Source organism: Prionailurus bengalensis, chromosome C2 (assembly GCF_016509475.1).
Source record: "Prionailurus bengalensis isolate Pbe53 chromosome C2, Fcat_Pben_1.1_paternal_pri, whole genome shotgun sequence".
Taxonomy (NCBI): domain Eukaryota; kingdom Metazoa; phylum Chordata; class Mammalia; order Carnivora; family Felidae; genus Prionailurus; species Prionailurus bengalensis.
The window spans coordinates 13,893,785-13,920,814 of record NC_057350.1 but is presented as its reverse complement, the minus strand read 5'-3'; the positions used below and the strand labels follow the sequence as shown (position 1 = coordinate 13,920,814).

Here is a 27,030-nt window from a genome sequence, read left to right as displayed (position 1 = left end):
GCTAAATGAAATAATGCATGTGGTGGGGGGTGGGGAGGGCGCGGTGTCTGGGTGGCTCAGTCGGTGAAGCGTCCAACTGTAGGTTTCGGCTCAGGTCATGATCTCATGGTGATGACCTGGAGCCCCGAGTCAGGCTCTGCAGTGAGAGCACAGCACCTTTTTGAGATATTCTCTCTCTCTCTCTCTCTCTCTCCCTCTCTCCCTCTCTCCCTCTCTCTCTCTCTCCCTCTCTTTCTGTCCCTCCCCCACTTGCTTGCTCTCTCTCCAAACAAACTTAAAATAAGTATATAAGTAAATAAAAAGAAATTAGGTTAGTGAGATCATCGTCTATGTTCTGATAAGATCAGTTAATTTGCCGGATCAGTGTTATTTGTTGTGCAAGAAAAAGCACGTGGCGTCTAGAGACGCACACGCAGATGTGCAGAGCCCCGAGGGGGTTGAGGGGACATCGAGCAGTCACGTCCCTTCCCTCTGGGCTGCACAGTCTCACAGCCCCAGGCTCACCTGCAGCACAGGTGGAAGATCCTCTCCGGCCTCCCTTCAGACTCAGACTTTACATGGACAATTTCACACACGGCATTTGCTTCCGCGTCTACATAAATTAAAACAAGGAGGGATTAGCGTACGTTCCAAAGAGATACATTTGCATTTCTACAAAAGCATGTTCTACGCCCTGGCGTAAGATTAAATAGCGCAGAGCCTCATAAGACCAAAGGTCCTTCACCACCATCCTGTCAGCTCAGAGAGACAAAGTGAGAGCTTAATGGGTGTTAAGAAAAAGAAATGCTTGGAAATTTTCCAGTTGCTACAATCTCCTGCTAGATGGTCTAAAAGGGCAATCAGTCAATCATATTGATCACAGAACTACCCCTTTAGCTGCACGGCCTGTTTGGCCGGACTATTTCCATTAAGTGAGTGGTTCTTTTGGCAACGGTTGGACTAGACAGAACCCGAGATGCCAGTGCAGAGTGCAGCAGGCCAGTGCTATCGAGAGGCAGGTCCTCGTGTCCCTGAGAAGAGCCTTCCCTGTGAGTGGCCAGGCCCGTGTCCTGGCCAAGCAGGTCCTGGAAACAGATGGGCCTCCTCCCCTTTCTCAGCACCCCCAGGGTGCCCACTCTGAGGGAAGCAAAACTGGGATGCCCAGAGGCGGGGACAGTTGTCCTTTAAAGTCATTTCTAAGCTTTGCCACGTCGGCATACCATGGTCTTTGAAGTCAGAAATAGTGTTTGTGGAAAGGACAATTACTGCAATCAGCAAAGGCTGCACATTGCGAGGTCTCAGCCTTACCCAGCGTGGTACCGAGAGCCCCGGTCACAAACCCTCATTGTGCCCACACGATTTAAGCCCAACCAGGGCTCATCTGCAAAAATGTTCACGAATCTTCCCAAACGAAGATAAAAATCGAGAAATCGCACATTCTGGTTTCTCGGAGCCACTGGAATGTATCTCATGACGAGAAACAAGTTGGCTAATCTTTCTAACTCACGTAAAAAAAAGCTTTTATCTTGATTATCTTAAACATGCTTTGAATGAAAGCATGAAAGAGTGAGAATGGAACAGCACAACACAAAGATGGCTTTGTTGCCACAATTTAAATTCTTTGTGTACGTGGTCCTCAGCGAAGGCAAAATATCTGGCCGAGAAGCCAACAGTTGGCCACGGACGCAAGCTTTCCCATTTATAAGACAGGCACAACGTACGAACTAGATAATCTGCAACCTACGGTTACAAAACAAGACAAGAAGAGTGTTTAAGTGCCCCATCCTCGGAATGCTACTCCAGCTAATAACTTCCAGGTTCTGGCGAATCAAATAAAGTAAAAAGGCACCAGAGTAAATTGCTGTGCCTCAAGGTTGGGAAGAAACCTTCTTAAGGCAAATGATCATCCCAAATACATTCGTCCTATGGGGTTTCTGCATTTGAGTGTTTCTACAAGAGATCACAACAGTGAAGGAAGAAGCTCTGGTTTAATTTCAGTGAGTAATTGAAGGTTCACTAAAACCGCATGACGTGGGACTTGATTTTATGAGGATCAGAGCCAATTTTATTACTCATGGAGGTGACGCGTGGAAACAGGGAAGGATGAGGAACACGCACTGGGCACCAAGAACTTAATGCTCACATCAGATGCCGGAAGAGGATACAGAAATACGGATCTACTGTGCATTGCAGAGGTCCCTTCCATGGCCTCCCTTCACTACCAGACAACTGCACCTGTTGTCCAAGTGGGATGGGCTTTAATGGCTTTATTTTGTGCTTTTGGTGGCCTTTACGGGCCCCCCGGTTAAAAAGCTAGTGAGTGATTTTCTGTGGGCTTTAATCTGCTCACGGTCTCAAGGATTCTGTCCAGAAGTACAAGACTCACTGCTACTCAGATATTAGGCACTATAATATTAATACATATAACAGGATTGACTAGAACTCCTTGAAACAATATTGAAAACATTCCATCCATTCGCTTAGTTCATGCATGCATGCATGCATTCATTCATTCAAATATTTCATACATGGCTGGGAACACAAGAGGCAGTAGAGAGACTGAGGAAAAAGAGATAAATATAGAAGAAAAAGGAAGGTTACAGAGGTTACGCCAAAGAAAGGATTCAGACCAACCGTTCATACACACGTTGGAAACATGCACCCGGCATGTTCCCGTGTTTACCTGCACTTGCCAAAGCTCGAACCTGCAGAGCTTCGGTGGGGATCATGTGCCGAAACCGGAAGGGGTCCCAGTCCTCATAAATTGAAAGCCTGTGAGACCCTACCTGCAGGAAGAGAAGGAAGCGGGTGCGTGGGGGTGATCTGCTTCAGCCTGGACCGGAGCCCCCCCCCACCACAGACACACACCCACACCCCCCACACCCACACCCAGACAACTAGTGAGGCTGGAACACCCCGTGCTGGTCTGGAGGGACCTCAGCCCCACAGGAAGGAAGATGAAAGGGATTCCCCAAAAGGGGGACAGAAAAAAGGAAACAAGTGTCAGGAAGGTTCTGGCCATGATGGGCCCCAATAGCTCTTCACGTTTCATGCTCTCAATGTGCACCTGCCAAAGAGAAGGCGGGGTAGGCAATTTCCTCCTGTTCTTAGCAACACTTCAAATGTATTTAAAAAGGAAGGAAGGAAGGAAGGAAGGAAGGAAGGAAGGAAGGAAGGAAGAAAGAAAGAAATCACACGAGGCTTGTGCCTGACCAAGGGGCAGAATGGTAATTATGCAGATAAAAACTACGAAGCAGACAGAAACGGAGTTACTTTCAAACCAGGGGAGACATAAGAAGTCTTACAAGTTTCTTCTTCTGTTTGGAACCGTCTTTATACACAAGGACCACAGCAGTTTTGAAGACTGGAAAAAGAGGAGACAAGGTGGTTACAGCACATAACACACGGGCTTTCCTCTGAACTCCGATAATGGACACTACAGTTCCCAAGAAGACAGCAAGGGGCATGTGAGCCAGCCCCGACCCCACCTTCTGCTCATTTACCCCATCCACACGGCTCCAAAGCCTCCTGAGATGACAATTTTCCAAAAACCACAGAAAGCCTAAGTAAATGGAAATAAACCCTCCCGCTCCACTGGAACCTTTTTTTTTTTTTTTTAACGTTTATTGATTTTTGAGACAGAGAGAGACAGAGCATGAATGGGGGAAGGTCGGAGAGAGAGGGAGACACAGAATCTGAAACAGGCCCCGGGCTCTGAGCTGTCAGCACAGAGCCCGACGCGGGGCTCGAACTTACAGACTGTGAGATCATGACCCGAGCTGAAGTCGGACGCTCAACCGACTGAGCCACCCAGGCTCCCCTGGAACCTTTTTAAAGCAAGTTTAATCATGGTGTGATTTCAAGTTTAAAACTGCGGCAGAAGGCATTTAACAAAAATGTACTGGTTCAGCAGCTGGAGGAACAGTACAAACCTCGATGATGGTAACAAAGCTTCCAGGGATTTAGATTTATGCCAGCTAACCTAATAAATAGTGCACACACACTCACACACACACACACACACACACACACACACACACAGAGTATTGATAATTCAGGAAACAGAACTCATCTTTTTTGACCTAAAGAAATGAAAATGCGTTTATGAAACCAGAATGCAATTGCACTTCGTCCAAATGGGGCTGAATCACAGGAAGGACCCAGGGGCAGGGAGCTTGCCGGTTTACTCTTACAGCCTTTGAGGGGTAGAGGAGACCCAATAGTTGTGCACACTCCAGAGTTCCTTAAACAATGCCAAGCATGGTGACCACTCAGTGACTCTGACTCTTCCTAGAGGGAAGGAAGAACGGGTGCCCAGGAGACCAGAAGATGGGCAAGCCCATCGCTGGCTCTTGGATGCAAGGACTCCATCCCTCTTCCCGCTCTGGCCCCAAGAGCCAGGGCCCAGGTGGTCACACGGCAGCTGGAGGGGCCATGCCTGGTGTACCAGACCCAGGATCACAAAGGGAAGGAATATTCTGAGCATTCTCAGGGAGGGGCTCCCAGGCCTTCTGGAGACCAACCCCAAGTATCTGGCTCATTTTCTGTCCTTATAAATGGACATTTATTATAAATGAATCGGCTTCTCCTTGGTGCAAAATGCCTCTAACTTCCACTGCAGAAACCAGCCTAATGGTGTAAAGAAACCAGCTCTAGCCACTGGGTCTGGACTGCCCCTGGCCCTTCACGCTCACAGCATCCCACCCCTCAAGAGTTCCAGAGGGTCGGGGCGCCTGGCTGGCTCAGCCGGTGAAGCATCCAATTTTTGGTTTCAGCTCAGGTCATGATCTCACGGTTTGTGAGTTCGAGCCTCATGTCAGGCTCTGTGCTGACAGCACGGAGCCTGCTTGGGATTCTCTCTCTCTCCCCCTCTTTCTGCCCCTACCCCACCAGTGCTGTCTCTGTCTCTCTTAAAATAAATGAAAGAAAGAAAGAAAGAAAGAAAGAAAGAAAGAAAGAAAGAAAGAAAGAAAGAAAGAAAGAAAGAAAAAAGGAGGGAAGAAAGAAAAAGAATCCCAGAGGATTGACGGAGAGGTTCCCTCTCCAAAGTCCCCACTGGCCCAATAAGGCTGTACCTGCTCTGCACGGTGACTAACACCGGCACCTGAAGAGGCCCTACATTCCCACCAGAAGCCTTCAGAAATCACCACGGCCGGGACAATGGGTCCATTTAAAACCGAGGGAGCTCCACCCCAGGACAGGGTGTCCAGTGACCTTAGTCTCAGAAGACCCACCAAGTCACTGGGACTACAGCTCAATGGGGTGGTTGCCATGGTTCTAAAAAGGCTACTGGCCTGCCTCAGCTTACCCTTACCTCAACTATCTTGGATCACAGCGGTGGGGCCAGAGCGGTCCTCAGCAGGGGCTGTGACCACCTCCACCTTAAACCCTCCCTGATCCCCTGGGACTAGTCTCACTCAGCTGACTGGAGGTGTTGCCTAGTCTCTTCCACATGACCCCCACCAAAACTCCTAGCTACCCCTTGCCAGCCCCAAGCACTCCTCTACACCCCCAGCCGTGAACATCTAATACCCTGCAAGGCAGAAGCCCAGACCAACTATTTCTTTTCTTTTTTTTTTTTTTTAAGGTGATAATCATCAGCATTCAGTACAGATTAGCCATCCTGTGAGTAAGAATATCAAGGTGCTGAGGTATACATCAGTACATCAATTTGTTTCAGAGGAAAGCTGTGCTGTCTCCTGAGACGAGAGATTCAAATCAAAAGACAACCACGTTTTAACCCCAGAGCTGCCTGTTCAATGGTAATTACCCTGCTTCCCTTACAGCAACTCCTCTTCACTTCAAAAGGCATTTCTAAGGCTGTTTGCTCTGCCTTGCTACCTGAAATCACATCAAAACTGCCAAACATGACCTTGGAGGACTGAAAACCCGTAAGTAAGCTCATGATGGTGAGGACAGTCTGCCTTTACTCATAATCCTGGTTTGTTTTTCTCAAGTTTTTAAAATTAATGTTTATTCATTTTCTGAGAGAGAGAGACAGAGACAGAGACAGAGACAGAGCATGAGCAGGGGAGGGGCTGAGAGAGAGGGAGACACACAATCCAAAACAGGGTCCAGGCTGTGAGCTGTCATGTCAGCACAGAGCCTGATATGGGGGCTCGAACCTGCAAACCGCAAGATCATGACCTGAGCCGAAGTCAGACACATAACTGACTGAGCCACCCTGGTGCCCTCTGGAGATGACTCTTACTTAATAAGCTTGCCTCCACCTCCCATAGAGCCTTGGGCAATTCTCACCTCGCTAACTATGGCCCCGGCAGAGTCTACTGGCAGTGTGATCACCGACCACTGGGGCTGGGTGTGCAACTTCCATTCACGCCCAGCACAGGTGTTGGGGGCTCCCTTTTGGTGAGCCCCCCCCTCCCCCGCTCCCAGCCCCAGTAAGCAACCCACGGGGCAGGGAGCAGAATGATGCAGAGTGGAACACACACTGTCCTCCCTCTGAGCCTGTGCAGCAAGAGGCAGCTAAGGCCCCAAACCTCAAAAACAGCCTGTTCCTGAACCCTTTGTAAACCACCCTGGAAACTGGGGCCAGCTGCCTATTCAGCACAGCCTGCAAATACAGGCGCTCATTTGGTTACATATGGTCTATGGTTGCAGTTTGGCTACATATGGCTTCTGGCCCTGAAAACCTAAAACATTTACAATGTGGCCTTTTACAGGGTAGGTTGGTTGACCCCTCCTTTCTCCCACTCAAATTATTTTCTGGTTTTAAATCTGTTCATTTCTAACCCCAGGAAATCTGTACAATTCAGGACATAGTCGTGAAGAAGTCCCAATGACGGAATTCTGGAATTGTTCACCTGTAGCCCAGAATCAGAAACAGGTAGGTAAGACCGTTTGGGTCATTTACTTGGGAATCATACTTCCTAGAAATGACCTACCATGAAGCATCAGAAAGCTGCCAGCCCTTCCAAGAAGAAATTGCAACATAAGAAACACAATTGGTAAGTGGGGGGTGGGGGGGGGGTAGGGAAAGAAAACACTCTCCTTACCCCTGCCCAAAGCACCCCACCCCCATCAAAAGCTACCAACGTGTTATAATATCCCAATACTTTCTTGTATGACGCATGTAGTCACATATTTTTCTTGCACACTTCTACCCACCTTTTATTTTTTTACTGTTTATTTATTTATTTTGAGAGAGTGCACGAGAAGGGAGAGGGGCAAACAGAGAGAGAGAGAATCCCAAGCAGGCTCCAAGCTATGAGCACAGAGCCCGAACCCACAAACCACAAGCTCATGACCTGAGCCGAAGTCAAGAGTGGGACGCTCAACAAACTGAGCCACCCAGGCGCCTGCCCACCTTTGTTATGTTTAATGAAATGGCATCACTACTCTAGTGGCTTTTTGAAAATGTTACAAAGGTCACTACGTTTTTCCATGAAGGCTGAGTGATCTAAGTGAGAAGTTCAACAGTCTTTATGTTCAACACTCCGATTTTAATACCACTAGGATGTTCCACTTGGGGAGACTCTGTTCACATCGCGGGGGGAGGAAAAAAAGAAGTGTTCCGGTTAAAGAAGCTTAAGCAACAACCTCTTGAAGGCAAGGTAAGAAAATGGAAATGCTAGATTTCCTTTATTTTAGGTTCCCACCCATGAGTCTTCTGTAGAGGCTAGGAGAAGACACAACATAAAACAGAAGCACACACTGTTGGTCGTTTTGCACCCAGAACGGCACTGCAGGCCGTCCAAGCATTCAAACTGCAACAACAAGCCGTATTTCCTAAATTACCCACAATTCCCGGTGTGCCAAAACACAGTTTTCTCTCTCGAAGAGCATTTCACAATACGACCTCGTGAGAGTCCTGATTACAGCAACTGCATCCATCTGAACCAGTTTATTGAAAAAAAGAAATCACGCACAAGCATCTCTACTTTTGCTAGTATTCGCCCTACTGTGATTGAGAAGCACCCCACAACTGAGCAAGGCACCCACCACAGGTGAGCTGAGAATCAGAGTCCTGAATCCCAGCACCACACACAACAGCAGAGTCAGCGAGGATAAAAGATGTCAGATTTGAGGTCGCAGAAAAAGACGGTGTTTTCATTTTTGCCCATCGGCTTTTCCCTGGTGTATTGTTAACCTGTTATTTTGAAAAGATATGCAGAGGGGGGTTGGGTGGCTCAGTTGGTTAAGCGTCCGACTTCGGCTCAGGTCATGATCTCACAATTCATGAGCTCGAGCCCTGTGTGGAGCTCTGTGCTGACGGCCCAGAGCCTGGAGCCTGCTTCCAGTCCTGTGTCGTCTTCTCTCTCTGCCCCTCCCCACTCCTGCTCTCCCTCTCCCTCCCCGCCCCTTTCTCAAAAATAAACATTAAAAAAGGGTTTTTTTAATAAAAAAATTAAAAAAAAAGATATTCACAGCAGGGACGACAACAAACTCTTTCTCTGCCTGCGTGTTCGTACACGGGGCAGGCTTGGCTCGGCCATTCCCTCCCTCCCACGTAGCTGGTGCTCACACTGGCCATACTTAACTGGAAGGTTTCATGCACTGTTTGTGACATGTTGGTGCTCAAGGCAGGAAGACCGGTTCAGATAACTGGAATGAACTTCATTTTAATAAACTGGGTCTTGGGAAAGAAATGTTCTTGTTTTGGGAAATAAGCCCAGCCTCCCTCCCTGGGCCCACCCTCACCAGCCCTGTTCTGATAACGTACCAAAGGCTGCCAGTTCTGGCTCCTTTTTCCACTTTCCCAGGGAGGCTGGCGGGTTTGGCCAAATCACGGTGGTGTGCAAAAGCAGGTCCCCCATGCTCAGATCTGCAACCTGAGAAGCACAGAAAAAAAAAACAAAAAACAAAAATCAAACTTGCAGGTGGTTGTTACAATATTCAGATTTTTAGGTTTTCAAATCTGGCAGGCTGATGGCAATCTCATTTCACAAAAATATGGTCTTTAACAACATCTGGTCACTTTTTTTTTTCTTTTTCTTTTAAATAGATTTCCCATATTTTTTAAATTTTTTAATGTTGATTTTTATTTGAAAGAGAGAGAGAGAGAAAGAGACAGAGACTGTGCACGAGTGGAGAGGGGCAGAGAGATGGAGACAGAATCTGAAGCAGGCTCCAGACTCCCAACTGCCAGCACAGAGTCTGACGCAGGGCCGGAACTCAAGAGCCATGAGATCATGAACTGAGCCGAAGCTGAACACTTAACGGACTGAGCCACCCAGGTACCCCTGGTCCCTTTGTTTTCTTTATCCCACATTTATCTACAAGAATTTCAAGACTAGAGTGGCAAAAGGTAGAAATTGGGGCCTCAAAATTCACACACAGTAGCCGGGAGCCTGTCAAAATTGATCTATACAACTGGCCAAGCTCTGTGTTCAAATAGAGACAGTTCCCCAAGAAGAGACAAATGGCCATCGATCACAGACATTCCCCCCAGAAAACTAGGCATTTCCACCTATGGGTTTAAATCCCCTTGGAGCCAAGGTTTTTCTGGAAAGCAGTGGAACCAATGATTTTTTCTTCTTCCAGCTCATTCTAAAGGTTTGATTTCACTTTAGAGGAGGAAGAGAGAAGCCAACTGAGGAGTCTGAAGAGTGTTCTTTCAGTATGTGCAGCGTGAGCTCAGGGATCCGCAGAGATCATGGGGTGTGGTCACACGGCTGGGGGAGACTGAGCACAAGCCTGGTCCAGATGCGTCTTTGGGTCGTAGAGCCATCCAGACATGATGCTGCGGCAGTCCAGTGCTGATACTTCCCGACAGCCACCTCTGCCTCTGTCACCGGAGTCCAGGGCCCATTTGCAAGCCCATCCACACCTCAATCTCCTGCCCACTCAGCAGCCAATTCACAGGGAGGAGAAGCATCTGGTCTCTTGACCTGCTCTCTGTGCAGGCACATTAGGGGACAAGGCTTTACAAACAATCAGAGTCCGTGGTCCACCCACTGATAAATACTAAACACTGCCAATAGGTTCCGCATCCAGAGATCAAGCTCAAGGCAGTATTTCAGATACTCCAAAACTTGATGTTGAGCTTCTCAAAGACAGATGGGTCATTTTGCTGCTTATAATTTGACAGGGTTTCTGGAAATAGCAGCAGCGACCCGGCAGCCCTCTGCTGACCACAGTGCCATTTGGCGTTGCTCATCCTGAGTCACCAAGCCAGATGCTGGTGCTGGGGATGCGGCTCCAGCAGTACAAAATCCAGTGGTGTCAGGGCACCTGAGAGGCTCAGTCGGTTAAGCACTGGCTTAAGACTTCGGCTCAGGTCATGATCTCGAGGTCTGTGAGTTCGAGCCCCATGTCAGGCTCTGTGCTGACAGCTCAGAGCCTGGAGCCTGCTTCGGATTCTGTGTCTCCCTCTCTCTCTGCCCCTCCCCCGCTTGTGCTCTGTCTCTCAAAACAACGAATAAACGTTAAAAAAAAATTAAAAACACAAACCAAACCAAAATTCAGTGGTGTGATTACCACTATAGTGACTGGGGGATCAATAATAATAATTACTGACCTGTATTATTAGTAAGTAGTATAGCCAAGGATAAAAAAAATTAATCAATCTTAGTTTGTTTGTACATATGAAATAACTAGTCAACCACCTCCCAGGACAGTCTCAACTAAGGTAACTATAGTCTCTACTACCCATGCCCCAAGCATCCGCACAAAAGAGGAGTGTTTATACACAGAAGTCAAATTCCCAGGTACCATTCTGGGCCACCGCCTTAGGGGATATGTCTTTAAACATGATTGAGGGTCACTGGGGCAGATCATTCTCCAAACTCTACTTCCTTCTCCAACATAATTCTGTATCGGCACCCTCTGCCATGTGACTTTCTAGCACCTCCCACTACACCAGGCAAATCCCTGATGACTCTGCACGTGGCCATGTGCCTTGGGCCTCGGACTTGCCATAGTAAGTTTCCACCAGCCCTCCTGGGCTTCCACCTTCCATGGAAAGGATACGCCCAAGACAGCCACTGCTTCTTCAGCCCGGATCCCGAAAGGATGACAAGTAGAGTGTACCTGGGCTTTACGTTCTAGAGCTCACCAAGAGAGGCCAGAGTTCCCCTGGCCCACATACCTGAGTGTGGTGGTATTCACTGAGATGTTATTTGTCACATAGTGAAAAGGGACTGATGTAGTCCCAGTCCATGTGGTTATGCTCTGTTTTCAAGTTTCCACATGGCCCATGGAATAAGGGTGTCAGCGCTGCCCATCCTGGCCAACAGTATCTCCCTTGGCCTTCTATTTGTCACCTTCTCAATTTTCTGCCCAAACCTCAAGACTAAGCTCTGCTTAGAAGTCTGGCCTGTTCTACTCGGCCACGTCTTTTGGGCCCAAAGGGGACATGCCCTCTTTGGTCTTTTCTTCATCCTACCAAAGCAAAAGGGATGCTCTACGTGGTCCAGCTCAACTCCGTAGGGTTTAACATGGGGAGGTTGAAGGCCTCCCAGCTTCATCATACAGTATTTTCTTGAACAGCTTTGTTCTTTGTGCACATATCTGCCTTCAGGGACCACCTGAGGAAAGTGGCTGATGACAAGATGAGATATGGTAATGTGTCCCTGGAATGTTACCATTTCAATAGTGACCCACCTTTCCCAACAGATACTGATAAATGTTCCTATTCATAACTGTTGACAAACTGTTCATAAACCCATTCTAGGTTTTTACTGGATATTGCCATTAAAAAGGAACTACAATGATCAGGAATCCGCTCTGTGGGAATCAGGACATAACCTACGTGCCTCTAACTGGCTGCCTCTCAAAGTTTCCATAATTGCTCCAATGTATGTGGCAAGGAGTGTGATAACTGATCTGTGCACTATTTCCCCAGGACACACATTTCCCTCAGGTCTTGTGTTTGTGAAATTGAGACCACTCCATCCTTTTCAGTTTGAAGACCATCCTCAAAGAGAGATTGCATGGAACTTGAGGCCTTCTCCTTGCCTAATCAAGGATCGTTGGCTACTAAACCTCTGCTCCACTTTGGGCACCTACTTCTTTCTTATTCTTCTTATGGGGTTAAAACACAATCTTCCGTTGCTTTCTTTGGCATCTTTTCCAAGCCTTGATCTTTCTGGGCTTTGGACGTCCTAATACTGAGATAGGATTTTCCTTCTCTTTAATACTGGTTCTCAGTTAAATGTCTCCCTTTATCTTTTGCACATTTCTTTTCACAAAATCTCAGCCCACGGGAGGCTATTTTGTACCGCACTTTGTCTCTTTGTTCCTCGCTAGAAAGATTTCTTACTTGATTGTCAGAATTTCATTGTAGAGGACGGGCAGTTTCACCAAAGCCATGTTCCCTTTCACGGTCCTTGACTTTTGAATCACATTCATCTTTTTTTTTTTCCCTAAATGCTTTGCAATCCACTATCCATATCACTTTCTAGTCTTTAGCACAACAAGGTCTTTGCCCCCAAGGTCATTAAAATCCAGAAGCTAGCTTGATGCATCATGAACAATATAATGAAAATGTTCATTTCCCAGGCCCAATAAAATTCACTTCTGTCAAAATTAAAATAAACTAAAACACAGGGGAGGAAGTGTTGTGATAAAAAAATGTTTGCAGTATTGGGGTGCCTGGCTGCAGAAGCCTGATCTTGGGGTCGTTCGTGAGTTTGAGCTTCACATTGGGTATAGAGATTGCTTAAAAATAATAACAATAATAAATAATAAATATATATATATAATAAAAATAAATAATAAATACTTTTAAAAATGCTGCCAGTATTATTTGTAGTAGTCAATGAAACCAAGAGATCTGTCTAATGACAGGAAATTAAGTAAACCATTGTTCGCCCACACAATGAAATATTACACAATAATTTAAATGATTGTTTTGAATAATTTAAAAGAACATGGAAGTTTTTTGTTCAATATTAAATAAACAAGGCATAAAATTATTTTCAAAGTATAATTTTCTAAATCAAAGCAAACACCCAAACATTAAGAGTGGTAAGTGCTTTGTTTTGAAATCGAAGAGATTTTTCTCCTTGTCTTTTCCCGTATTTTGCCCTCTCACAAGCATCCCACGGCTTTCTTCTTACAAAGGTTTTATAAGAAAATGAGAACTCAGTCCAGAGTAGCCGTGCCCACCTTTTCTAAACTCTTGATTGATTACATCATCTGCCAGGTAGACTGAGAACATTCTCATGCTCTGCTTGTCACACCGTAGAAAAAAATAAATGGTGTTTCAGTGGAACACTGTGGATCCTCTAACACACCCTCCCGAGCCGTCAGACTCCAGCCCTCCATGCTGCCTTTGAGCTCCTCTGCAACTCTCTTGAAGGTGTAGGCAATGGTTGTCCAGTCGGGCGCTGACTTGACTTCCTCCCACTGTGGAGAAGCCAGTGTGTCTCCATTTGCAAACGATCACACTATTTCTTCATGTCTTATCCACACCTGTGCTAGTCCAGCTTTTCCAAGAAACCGTGGTGACGTCTGCCTGGTTCCCTCCTATCATCTGAGTAACATAAATGTCTTAATATGTCTTTGCTTTTACATCTAGAGGAGGGCCCATGATTTTACCTCTGTCTGAAAATCAGCCTTTAGCAGTCTGAAAACTTGTTTTGTTTCCCTGAAGACATCAAAATGAACCCGGACAGTAATCCTGTGTACCTTGAGGATAAGGCTGTTTTCTCTCTGCTTAGACTAAACAACCAAGTTTCCCCGCCCCCTTGTCTTTTACCCTCTTCGTCATCCCAGTAGGAGTGATTTTCTTCCTGGTTCCCTCCCAGTGTTTCTCCTTTCTTTTCTTTTAAAGGCAGAAAGCAAACCCGAGGAGAATATTCCAGCCGACTGCACAGAGGCAGTGATGAACGTTATTACATACCCTATCCCTCGGATTCATCTCAGTATTATCAGAATTTTTATTCACATAAGCTCTTGTCAATGACTCAGGCATTATTTATAATTTGTTCTCAGTTTTTCTCAAGTGTATCTGGCCCTGTCACTCTTTCTTCTAAGTAGGTTTTTAGGTAGACTTAAAAAAAAAACAGATTTAGAGTCATTTGAAATTTTCATTCATTTAGCAAATATTGACTGAGCCCCTACGACAGGCTGAGCATTATTCTAATCTCGAGGGATGCAGCTTCGGTCTTTTACGGTGCTTACGGAAGCAGCCCAAGCCATGGTCATGGGGGTTCAGGCTCACACCTAACAGAATAAAACCAGAGGTCCCGAGAGGGAAGGAATGAGACTCAGAGACACGGTTCCGATATTAAGAACTAATTCAGCTGAGGAAGAAAATTCACTTATAGCCTTGGATAAAGGGTAAAAGTTCCACCGACAAAAACAATAGCTTCGTAACTCTTTCACTTACAAATAACACCTTCAGAAAACAATGGAACCAACCCAGATTTACTGCCAGGTGTTCTGAGAGGCCGGCCCCCTTACCTCTTTTTTCTCACCGGTCTGTTCAGCAATGAGCTGGTCAAACACAGCCCCAAATTCTTCATGAATTTTCTGCATTTCGTTGATATGACTTGCAACCTTGTTCATAGTCTTGATGGCCACTGGAAGAAAATGGCCGTGAAAGGCAAAGGCTGTTCAGAGACGGTCACGGAGACACGGGCAGGGGGGGCGGGGGGCAGACCTCGGGGCCGGGGCCTCACCGTCCAGATGGTAGTGCTCCTCGCTCTCGGCATCCGTCAGGGCAAAGAGCTCCTTCAGCAGCAGCGGGTACTTGAGGATCCTCTGGATGGGCTTGATGAGGTAAGACTCGAGAGTGGCCGAGTGCTGCTGTTTCGGGTTCTGGGCATCTAAGAACGCCTTGAAAGCCGTGTCCGTCTTGGCTGGAAGAGATTAATGCAGGCTGTCAGGATGGAACCTCCAAATGACCCCCTCCCCACATTTCCCTCACTTTTTCCAAGGTGCCTTTCCACAGGACTGAGTGGAGAGTGTGTTGCAGGAGGAAGGAAGGCGGGGGCCCCAGGGAGACAACTGGAAGAGCCTGTCAGGCTTCTTTGTTTGGGGGCAATAATGGAGTCTGAGTAAAGGGGTAACAGGGTTTGTAAATCCTACACCTGGGCTTTCAGGGGCTGCTGTTCATCCTCCTTGTACTAAGAACGTCTTTTTTTTTTTTTTTTTGGAGTTTATTTATTTTGAGAGACAGAGAACGAGCAGGGTAGGAACAGAGAGAGAGGGGAGAGAGAGAATCCATGCTGCTAGTGCAGCGTCGACGCAGTCCTCGAACTCACAAACTGTGAGATCATGACCTGAGCTGGACGGAACCAAGAGTCAGATGCTTAACTGACTGAGCCACCCAGACGCCCCAAGAATGTCTTTTTATTCTGATATTTTGACATCTGGGGGCCTTACAGACCCCGGAACTGCCCCTCCCGGGGCTAGCCATTCCTACATGCAGCAAAGGACTCACCCACCGGGGAGCACACCTTTCGTATGCAAACCAACCAATGTGGAGTCCCCTACCCCCATCTCTTCTAGTGGGCCCTGACACTCTGGGCCGCTATTCCCCTGCCCTAATCCCCTCGGGGCCAGGTACCAGACAAATCAGGGCCGCCCCTCTACCTCAGAACCCACTGAAACCCCCCCACCCTAAGCCTGCTTACCCTGCCTCGCTCTGTCCTTCGTGCAACAACCACAATAAAGTTGTCCACGTTCCCGCCTGGCTCCTGCTTCCTGACTGGCCCTGGTGCTTCCCAGTGTGGCCCTGTGTGGCATGTCTCGCCCCCTTCTTTGGGGAACTGTGGGTAACAAACTACCTTTACAAAGGCAACGGTCTCTCTGGTCTGTTCGCTTCGCCGTATCTGAATACTCAGAAAGCCTACATGTTGAAACACTCCTTACCCTGGTCTTCTTAATCTTTAAAGCATTTCATTGCCAGTTAGAATCCTTTTTTTTTTTTTTTTGAGAAAAGATATGAAAAAAACGAAAAAATGAGAAGCAGTGGTGCTCTGTAGCTCTGGGAAGTGGGGCAGGGCTGGGTCTCCCACAGCCAATGCCTTTGAAGATCCGTTCTATGTTAATACGCTGCTACCAGCTATTAGCATCTAGAGGGCAGCGCCTCCCTCCCAGAGCCCAGGACCGCACAGTCCATTCAGAGGGAAACACGCATCTGACCTCAAAGAACCCAGGCAGCACTTTCTTCGTCAGCCTGGTTTCTATCTGTGTCCCAGCAGGGCTGAAAAGCAGCCCTGGGGAGGTGAGGGAACCTAGACGAGCAACAAGGTACCCACCAGTGGGTAGTTGGGGAGACAAGCCTAATTAGGAAGACAAGGCTAATTAATGCCATCTAGGTGCAGAGAAACTGCAGGGAGGGAGAAGGGAATGAGGGCACAAAACAGGGGGAAAAAGGTACAATATGTCAAAGGGACGTAACAGTGGGCATACCCTTTTTCAAAAGCTTCTGATAAAAATGTATCTCCGTCTCCAGGGATTAGCAGCGCAAGCTGAGACCAGAAGATGTTGTAAAAGGGCATCATGGATTGTAAACTGATTATTCTATCTTTATTCAAAGAAAAACAGCAACCATGTGAAGGTGGCCTCATAAAGACCACAATCTTTTCATCCCTTTTAAGCCCTGTGAAGAGGAATTAGACTGCATGGGGTTTGGGGCCACCGTTTCTCCTCCTGCCAAAGAGCAAATCTGGGAAAAGAGAGGACACTGGGAAGGAGTGGCCTGTGTGTCAGGAAAGCAAGGCCCAGCCCCTCCAATGCCCAGGAGGCTGTGGCTACTGTGTGACATCCCAAGTGTCTACTGCCCACATCTAGAAGGGGCGTAGGAATCCCCTCAAAATCCGAAAGCCCAAAACAATGGCCACTGGCATTTAATCCATCAACCATATTTCATGTCAGAGCAAAACTCAGCTCTTGGTGAGTTAAGGGAGTCTCACTTTCATCCAACCTAGCCGTGAGCCTATTAAGAGTGAGACTTTTGGGACACCTGGGTGGCTCAGTCGGTTAAGCATCTGACTTTGGCTCAGGTCATGATCACACAGTTCATAGGGTCAAGCCCCGCGTAAGGCTCTTGCCTCTCAGCACAGAACCTACTTTGGATCCTCTCTCTCTGCCCCTCCCCCACTTGCGCTCCCTTCCTCTCAAAAATAAACATTAAAACAAAAGAAAAGAGTCACAGACTTTTGTTCTCCAAGAGTTCTCTTCACCCTCCCCTCTAGGCAACTTTGGCCATTAGAAAAATGTAGGTCATACCTAATGTTTCCAGGGATCATTTTGTTTTTTTGTTTTTTTGTTTTTTTTTTTAACATTTATTTATTTTTGGGACAGAGAGAGACAGAGCATGAACAGGGGAGGGGCAGAGAGAGAGGGAGACACAGAATCGGAGACAGGCTCCAGGCTCTGAGCCATCAGCCCAGAGCCTGACGCGGGGCTCGAACTCACGGGCCGCGAGATCGTGACCTGGCTGAAGTCGGACGCTTAACCGACTGCGCCACCCAGGCGCCCCACCAGGGATCATTTTGAAAGACAATAATATTTTTCAGGTGCAAAAAACAATGTTATTGGATTAAGAAAAAATCTCCAGGGGCCCAATTTAATCTAATTGAGTGATTAAAAGTAACACAAATTGCTCTAAAGCCTGTAATGTGTATATAATTTTACAGGAGAACAAAGTTCTCTAAAATTGTTATGTTAATGATCTCCTAACAATCAGCAGTCAGTTAAAGTTGAAAAAGAAGCCTGTATGCAGAACTCTATGCCCAATACAGGACATGTGAAAGCAGCATATGCGAAAAGTTGGGCCAGACAACGTGACAAGGAAATTCCCAGGCTCCCTCTAAAAAAGTTTTCTTGAATGTTTATTTATTTTTGAGAGAGAGAGAGAGACAGAGTGTGAGCGGGAGAGTAGCAGAGAGGGAGGGAGACACAGAATCGGAAGCAGGCTCCAGGCTCTGAGCGGTCAGCACACAGCCCGATGCGGGGCTCAAACTCACAAGCTCTGAGATCATGACCTGAGCTGAAGTCGGACGCTTAACGGACTGAGCCACCCAGGCTTCCTTTAAATTTCATGTTGAAAATGTCCTTTGAATTTCATGTTGGGATAGGTGCCGTGGCAATCAACTAGCTCTACCAGTAAGTATGTCATTATCTGGGGCATGCTCTTCTGTCAACCGGAGACCTGCACTGTACTAATATTTCCTATAATAGGTTTTAAATTAAGTCAAGCTCATTCTCTCTGGCAGGAAAGCATAACATGGATAAATTATTTACGTATTCAGAGACTGGATCCGCAGCTGTGCACATGACAGCCACAGGGAAGTGTTAAGAACGAGCAGGCTGATTTCCAGAGATCCTTTGCAATCGGACTTTCTACCGATTATACTGTTTCCCAGGGAAATGCCTTTTTTTTTTGTTTTTTTTTAAATCACCTATCACTAACATCACATGCTGAACTAGGGAAGCAAAACAGCTTTCTGGAGACTCTCAGCTTTAGCAGTGCTGGTGGTGGCTATTATCACACACCTAGGGAGAAAAACATAGGTGAGGGAAAGAGGCATTCCACCAAAAGGTCCAGTAAGTGTGTGAGGTTATAAGGAAATGAATGAACATTAGGAGTAAAGCAAGGATTTCTAAAGCTCCTCTGTTTCTGCATAATTGCAAGATGACCCCTCAATTTTGGCCCCAAATAGATGAGTCAAACCTTTTGTTATGAGAAGACTGGTAAGACCGTTAGTCCAAGATAGTAGGGGCACCTGGCTGGCCCAGTCAGTAGAGTGTGTGGCTCGGCATCTCGCAGGTTGTGAGTTAGAGCCCCATGTTGGGCACAGACTTTACTTAAAAAAAAAAAAAAAAAAAAAGACAGAGGCACCTGGGTGGCTCAGTCAGTTAAGCACCCGACCCTTGATTTTGGCTCAGGTCATGATCTCACGGTTTGTGAGTTCGAGCCCTGCGTGGGGCCCTGTGCTGACAGCAGAGCCTGCTTGGGATTTTGTCTCCCTCTCTCTCTGCCCCGCCCCTGGTTGCTCCCTATCTTTCTCTCAAAATAAAAACAAACTTTAAAAAAAAAAAAAAAGACAGCAATGCATTTCACTTCTTAGTACCTTTATTTGTGTAACATCTATCTGGCACATCAATGACTCGTGGATTTCTGTCCCAAACCCCCAACCACAGTCAGCCACACAAATGGAAATCTACAACAGACATGCCCACCTGCCGCCCAGTCCTCACCGGCCTACCTTTCACCAGGACCTTGGGGACCTTCGTGTGGCTGGCGCAGAAGGCACTGTAGAGCTTGAAGCGGTCAGCGTAATACAGAAAGGATCCCCCCAGGGAGAACAGCACTTTCTGGATTCAACGAGAAAAATCGCAGTTAGTTCATGTTCGTCCTTGTCTAGAAATATCAGCGGGACACAGAGGGAGCCCACATCTGCCTGACCCTCCCCACACATCAGCACCATTCACACCTGTCACAGCCTTTCTTTGCTTCCCGACGGCCTGAAACTGCCTATTGGAAAGGTTGAGGGCTTACATGTTTGTGGAGTTGGCCTTCTTGCTAATTACAGTGGAGATGTCACTGCTTCTCCAGTCCTGGGCCTTTAAATGACCTACCTGGGATGTCTGAATGTTAATGAGAAAATATAGATGGCATTTTGGAAAAGGCAGAAATCTCCTGAAATCTCTCATTAGCTCATCCTGGGAGAGGGAAGCAACAAACCAAATAGAGGCAAGAAATGCATACACCCCAAAAATAGAAGACACATTTCCCTGGTCACTAATTCCACCCTCTCCAATATTACTCCCTTGTCTAGCAGGGAGCAGATAAGAATGTAAGAAACATGCTTGGCTACGGGAATTAGATATCCTCTCCCAGCCCACACCCTCTGCCTCAAAAGGCTCAAAAATGGGTGAACTTCCCTATTAGAATTTAGTTTGCAGGGCGCCTGGGTGGCTCAGTCGGTCGGGCGCCCAACTTCGGCTCAGGTCATGATCTCACAGTTCATGAGATCAAGCCCTGAACTGGGCTCTGTGTGGACAGCTCAGTGCCTGCTTTGGATTCTGTGTCTCCCTCTCTCTCTGTGCACCCCCCACTCATGCTCTCTCTAAAAAAATAAATATTTTTTAATTAAAAAAAAATAAATAAAAGTGAGGTTCCAAGAAAAAAAAAAGTTTTGGATTTCAATGTGCAATTTACCTAATGAGCAATGCACAGAATTCTGATAGATGGTCTACTAAGAACAAAAAGTTTCTTTTCAACCACCCAGAATAGGTAATTGGAGACCTACACTTGTTTCCCACGCTTTCTACTTTTCCTCCTTTCCTTTTCAAGCCCCACCCCTCCCAACCTCACCACACTGGCTGAGAGGGGTCCAGCAGGGACAGTTATCCTTGGAGATACACTCAGTAACTAAACAAGAAAAGATGTGAAAGAGAAAGTTCTAAACGTAACCCCTCACGTTAACAAGCCATTAGTTAGGTCTAACTTATTACGTACTTAGCATTTACCATACAGTCACCCACAGATAAAACATTAAGGCATTCATTTATTCTTCTGGCCTTAAAAAAATGATCTCAGGGCACAAAGTGTGCCCAAGTATGAGGGGTTTATACACAAAGACTATATTTACCCCAAGTTGCCCTTCCGTAGGACATCATAGAGCCACTCACTGGATGTTGGACGTAGCAAATTTCCAAGGGCACATTTTATCAAGACTTGTTTGACCTCAGAACTAGTTATATTTCTTTCTTTCTTTCTTTTTTTATTTTTTTTAACATTTATTTATTTTTGAGACAGAGACAGAGCATGAACAGGGGAGGGTCAGAGAAAGAGGGAGACACAGAATCTGAAACAGGCTCCAGGCTCTGAGCTGTCAGCACAGAGCCTGATGCGGGGCTCAAACCCACAGACTGTGAGATCATGACCTGAGTCGAAGTCGGACGCTCAACCGACTGAGCCACCCAGGCGCCCCGTTATATTTCTTTCTAATACTGCCTTAGAACTAGAGTTTTATGCAGTCTGAATATTGGAACAAGCTTTTATGTTTCTGGCCAAATGTACAATCAGAATTTAGACAGAGCACCAAGGGTAAAACCGACAGGGATAGGTGTGGGAGCAAAGGCAAGACAATCCAGAAGCCAACTGAGAGGTGCTGGAGAGGAGCTCTTGGGCCATGAATATTCAATATGCATCAATTGTCTTGCCTTCCTGGCAGAATGGAGACCTTCAGGTTATGCAATAAACCAGTAAAGCCACAGTCAGGGAAGAGTCCCGCTCGAGTGGAATTTAGAACTGTAACCGTTCAGAGACAGCTTACTCAAAGAATCCATGCAGCAATCCCTCCTAGAAGAACCCTGCTCATAATGCAGCCATGTTCATACTACAGTTCTGTTCACCTACCTCTCCTCAATTGATTCACTGAACCTACACTCAAAGAACCGGCATCCCAGCAAGAGACTGGTAAGTGAATTCAATGAGTGTTGTATGCTTTAGATTAAAACCAAGTGTTTTAGGGGCACCTGGGTGGCTCAGTCAGTTAAGTGTCCCCCTTCAGCTCAGGTCATGATCTCATGGTTCATGAGTTGGAGCCCCGTGTCAGGCTCTGTGCTGACAGCTCAGAGCCTGGAGTCTGTTTCAGATTGTGTCTCCCTCTTGCTCTCTGCCCCTCCCCCACTCGCACTCTGTGTGTGTCTCTCTCTCAAAAATAAATGTTAAAAAATTTTTTTTAAACCAAGTGTTTTAAAGAATGTCTGTAACCGTTTGTTTTTTTAGATCCTCATCAAACAACTTTTTTGATTAACAAATTACTGACCCTTGTCATGACTTTGAACTGTCTTAATTAATGCACTAATTTAGAAAATACATGTTATCCTTACAAACACACACAAAGGAACCAAACTGTATTTTGAATGGACAGCAGAACCACCCTGAGGATGAAGAGAGGAGAAAATTAAATCATCCAAGCAGCATTTGAACACACACACAAATGAACCTTATGCGGTAATTAGGATTAAAGAGGTATCCTGCCTGCAACTAAACTCTTCAATGGTTCGAGGAAAAAAAAATTATATTCCACAGACACACAGATATATACACATATACATATCAGAGATAGGAAGGGAGAGAAATAATAAAGCAAACGTGGTCAAATGTTCACATTTGGGAAATCTGGGTGAGAAAGATCCAGGAATTCTTCCAGACTTCTTGCAACCAGTCTCAAGACATATCCAAATAAAAACAGATAACTATATATATAAAAACACATTTGGGGGCACCTGGGTGGCTCAGTCGGCTGACTGTCTGACTCTTGGCTTTGGCGTGGGTCGTGATCTCGCAGCTTCATGGGTTCGAGTGCCGCTCTCTCAGTGCAGAGCCTGGTTGGAATTCTCTCTCTCCATCTCTCTCTGCCCCTCCCTGGCTCACACTGTGTCTGTCTCTCTCAGAATAAATAAACTTAAAAAGAAAAGACTATATTCATATGCTAAGTGTATGAACATGTGTATGTATACTGAATAGCTCCCATTGCAAAGGATCACTGACCCAAAAAAACACGAGGGAGAAAGGGCAGCCAAGTCCCTAAATGTGTATACTAACATCACTCAGCCATATCTTGGCAAGCTCTACGAGAGGTCGAAGCATATGGGGGCCCCACATAGACAGCTGAACCTAAGTCCAACACAATGGCCAAATTAACAAAGCAAAGAGAATAGAAGGATGGTCATTTCAGCACATAGTACCAGAAAAATCACATTCACAGGCAAAAAAGATGACTTTGATTCCTACGTTGCACCTTAACAAATTTAATTCAAAACAGATCCGAGACCATAAGGTACATGCCCCAATTACAAAGCTTCTGGGAGAAAACAGAAGAAAATGTTTATGACCCTGGTTTAGGCCAAAATTCCACAGCCAGGACACCAAAAGTGTGACCCAAGAAAGAAAAGATTTGAAAAATTGGGCTTCATCAAAATTTAAAATTCCTGATCTTTGAAAGACACTGTATGACAAGAAAACATTTACAAATCCCGGTTCTGGTAAAGGACTTCCACTCAAGACCCAATAGTAAGAAAACCAAAAAAATCAATGGGCGAATGGTATGAATAAGTCCGTCACCAAAGAGGATATGTTACAGGCAAATGAGCACATCAGAACACGTGCACCGTCGTGTCATAAGGGAAATTAAAATGAAAGTCACAGCCAGATGCCACTACACATGTGTTAGGATGGCTACAATTATAAACAGAGACCATGACCTCCTCGTGAGGGTAAGGGGGAACCGCCGGTGACAAGGTACATTGGCTCAACCACGTGATCCAGCCACTCTACTCCTGGGTATTTAGCCAGAAGAAAGGAAAGCAGATATCCACACTAACACTTGTACACAAATGTTCACAGCAGCTTTACTTGCAACTGCCCCAAACTTGGAAACCACCCAAGTGTCCAGAAAAGGTGATAAGATAACAGAGATTGCTATACCTGTTAACCCGTGTGGGTTAACTGAGCGATGGCAAGGTTGGACTTTTGGCAGATCGAGATACGCAGCCACAAGGATGAAACGTGATTAAACTAAGGACAGGACGCCACGTAAAAAGAGCACACGCTGCATGATTCCATTTATATAAAACTGCACAATGCAAGTTAATCTAACTAATCTATGGTATCACAAAGTGCACTCGGTGGCCTGGGGCTGACGGGCAGTGAGGGGCGGGAGACAGGAATCACCAAAGAGCAGGAAAAACACATTCGGGGCTGATCGTTATGGGTATGTACATATGGCAAGATTCATCAAACTGTGCAATTTGAATATATACAGCATATTCTATGTCAATTATACTTGAATTTTAAAATCTGTTTTTTAAAAGCGTATGACGGTGACATGTAAGCCAACAACACTGTGCATGAAGCAGTGAGCTCTGTCATTTGCAGGTGTAGCATAGGAAATTATCTGCAATAAAGGAAATCCGGCCAAGGAGGAGGACACAAGCTGTAAGTATCCTCACTACGGTACTCGTCATAAATCCTCATTAAGGCTATAAGAACGCTGTAAGATGGAAGATTGTGTTCCTCCTGGATAATGATAAGCATTTCCATTAAGCAAAGTTTTCCAGAACAGGATAAATTAATTTGTTTATTGGGAAACCAAGGGTGCTGGTCTAATTTGCTAATAACAAGTATTAAAGGGCCCCACATAAACAGAACAAAAGGTCAAGGTTGGTCTATCTTCCACAGCAGAAGCTGGTAGACCTACCAGGTTTGATACGTGTTGATGGCACTAGTGTCCCCTTAGCCAGACAAAGGTCCCCTCTTAGACTCCCTTCCTGAATGGACGCCACTGGAGGTCCAATGAAGACTCAACACCATGAGCACGAGAACTGACCAGAAAGAGCACAGGCCCCCTGCTATCAGGAGAGTCAACCTGACCTACAGAATAGCCCACCCATGACATTAGGAGGCAGCCTCATGCCTTTGAAGATGAGACTTACCTTAAATTGATCGACTTTCTCGAGCTTTTCCAAATCAGGGACCAGTCTTACTCCATCCTCCAGGGTTTTCAGAAATTCTACCTGAAACTCTACCATTTCGGTGAGGTTTCCGAAGAGCACGTCCAGCTGGAAAATGGAAAAAGAATTTAATCCACTCTACATTACATTAGTGGTCAGAAACTTTATTTGCTTCCGATTTCAAAGCTCTTCTAGCAATACTTATCAATTAAGATAATGAGCCCACCATGGGGAAGGGGGGAAAGGTGAGGGGGGGGCAGCTCCTCACCCTTGGAGTGCAGGCCAAGAGCTTAACAGGCAATCATTTGAGCTATTTATTACAATTAAGCAAATTCAAATTGCTTTCAGTGTTGCCTGTGTGCCTCGCTCCTTCACCAGGTTCAACTGCAATGTGACCCTCACAAAGTTAGGTCGTTTTTCCATCATACCTCATCTTGGGTGAGGAAAGTTTCTTTTTGAAGAGGTTTTAGGTATCTCTCCATGAGACAGTTTAAGTCCTAAGGGTTGAAAGGATACTTCATTAGCACATCTAAAAGTCTGTAAAGCATCTAAAGAAGAAAAAACAGATTATGTCCCAAACGCTAACATTACACTCTTTAGGTCATTAAATTCCCTTAAAGCAAGAGTGAGCCCAAATTTCCTGCAATATGTTAGACTGCAGGCCATGTGGCCTCTGTCACAACTGTGCCGCTGTAACAGGAAAGCCGCTTCCTGTGACAGCAGCACAAACACATAAGTGAATGTGTGTGTGGCCACGTTCCGATAAAACTTTATGTGTCAAAACAGGCAGAGGGCTGGATTTGGCCTGAGGGCCGTAATTTGCTGACCCCGGAGTTAAAGACTAAAATAGGTAATTAAAAACAGATCACAGTGTTGTGACATCTAACTAAATTATATAGTTATAGGAATATATAACTATTACAGTCATAGGAATGTATTACAATGTACGTTTTGCAGTGTGTGTAAAATGCACCTATTATAGTTATACATATTCGATAAACATTATGAATGATGAAGGAATAAATTACATAGCTACAGGAATATAACTAAATGTCTGAACACAAGTGAGAATAAAAACAAAACAGATGCCCTTCTGCCTAGACTCAAATTAGATCCTGAAAATGACACCTTTACATTTTTCAAAACTCAATTCAATTTTAGTCTTAGCCCAACGACAGATTCAGAAAGGTCAGAAGGCTCACTCAATATTCGCCATCATCTCCTTTCTCAGTCGATCACTTACAAATCTCAAAGAATTGCTCTAAGAATTGATGAGCTTCCTTAAGACGCAGGAGAAATGAACGTTCAGAAGAAAGGCCAGATTCCAAGGGGGACCAAGATATGTCTCATTACCACCACCGGGCTTTGTGATTAGTCAAGCAGGGGTATGAACCCACAGAGCCCCTCCTTGGAAGTGAGGGAAGGCAGGCCCCGCTGGAAGGCAGGGCGGGACAAGGGGACATACTTTCACATAGGTGCGCTCTGTCTCCAGGAGCTCACAGATGACCTTGCGCAGCTTGTCAGCGTCGGTGAGCTGCCTCATGGTGGCCAGCTGAGGCCCGGTGGAGTCCTGAGGCGATGGGCTCGGGTCAGAGAGGTTCATCTCATGCAGACTGCGGCAAAATGCGGCCACCTGTTCCGTGCTCTGCGGAGCACGGTTTAAAAGGCAAGGCAGATGAAGTTACCCCTCGCTAGAGAGACCTGACACCTGTTCCGCCTCAAGATGTCCTTCCTGGTTAATGAACTGCCACACATGAATTACATCTCTCCCTCCCCACCCCCACCCCCGCCCCCCACCGCTCTGCACATATGAGAGCTCGGATGCTCAAAACAACCATAACAATAATTGCTAACACATTCCGAGTGCTCACCACATGCCAGGCACTTGTCTGATGTAGTTAACCCTCCCGCAGGGTAAGGGCTATTAGCATTCCTACAAAACAGCTGAGACAAAGGAGGCCCAGAGAGGTTAAGGAGCTCATCTGAGATTGCACAGCTCCAAAGTGGCAGAGCTGGGATTTGAGCCAGGCAGTGTGGATCAAAGCCTGTGTTCATAGCTACTCTGCAAGAAGCATACAAATAAGGGGACAGAGGAACAGAAAAATGAAACGCATTCCACTCAAAACACAAGGCTAATTAATTAGCACGCCCCCAGGTAAGTAAACTATACTTTGCAACGTCAGAAGATGATTTTATAAGCTAAGATTCTTTCTGGCTCTGTTAAAGATTGGCCCTAAGGCAACCTTCTAGATAATGACAGACACTCATATATTTTAAGAAAAAAAAAAAATTTCTGTCTCTATAGCTTCTCCGAACAGAAAGATACCTCCTCTGTGGGAATAAAGGCTGTTGGGCCCTGAATAAGGCTTCCGTGGGGGAGTCCAGCCTCCACCTAGTCTCTGTCCAGGATGATTCGGGTAGAAGTTGAGGGTTCTAGGATTCTAAAGTTCCAGTTTTCCAAGTTATGCAAGACAGTTCTCCAGAGCGTGGGTGGTAGATGTGCTGCTGAAAATCCCTGGGCCCAGTGCTTGGCCACCTCGGCTGCCTATGGGACTCACCTGGGGAACATGCCCAGCTAACCCTCCAGGTCAATTCAATCAGGATCTCCAGGATGGCATGAGCCAGCATATTTTTTAAAGCCCCTGGTGGAATGACTCCAGAGGC

At 46.1% G+C, this 27,030-nt stretch overlaps 1 protein-coding gene across 9 annotated transcripts in view; it reads right to left on the bottom strand.

Moving 5' to 3' along the window:
- The window catches only part of TIAM1 (TIAM Rac1 associated GEF 1), a 395,179-nt gene that overhangs the window by 7,613 nt on the left and 360,536 nt on the right, over positions 1-27,030 (bottom strand). For all 9 annotated transcript variants that reach the window (XM_043593759.1, XM_043593754.1, XM_043593753.1 and 6 more), the window contains 10 exons: positions 25,832-26,011; positions 24,795-24,863; positions 24,349-24,474; positions 19,107-19,215; positions 14,568-14,747; positions 14,350-14,468; positions 8,663-8,771; positions 3,285-3,343; positions 2,663-2,765; positions 505-592 (listed from right to left, as the gene is read on the bottom strand). In XM_043593759.1, the coding sequence (XP_043449694.1) occupies positions 505-592; positions 2,663-2,765; positions 3,285-3,343; positions 8,663-8,771; positions 14,350-14,468; positions 14,568-14,747; positions 19,107-19,215; positions 24,349-24,474; positions 24,795-24,863; positions 25,832-26,011 (1,142 nt within the window). The remainder of the gene's footprint in view (positions 1-504; positions 593-2,662; positions 2,766-3,284; positions 3,344-8,662; positions 8,772-14,349; positions 14,469-14,567; positions 14,748-19,106; positions 19,216-24,348; positions 24,475-24,794; positions 24,864-25,831; positions 26,012-27,030) is intronic.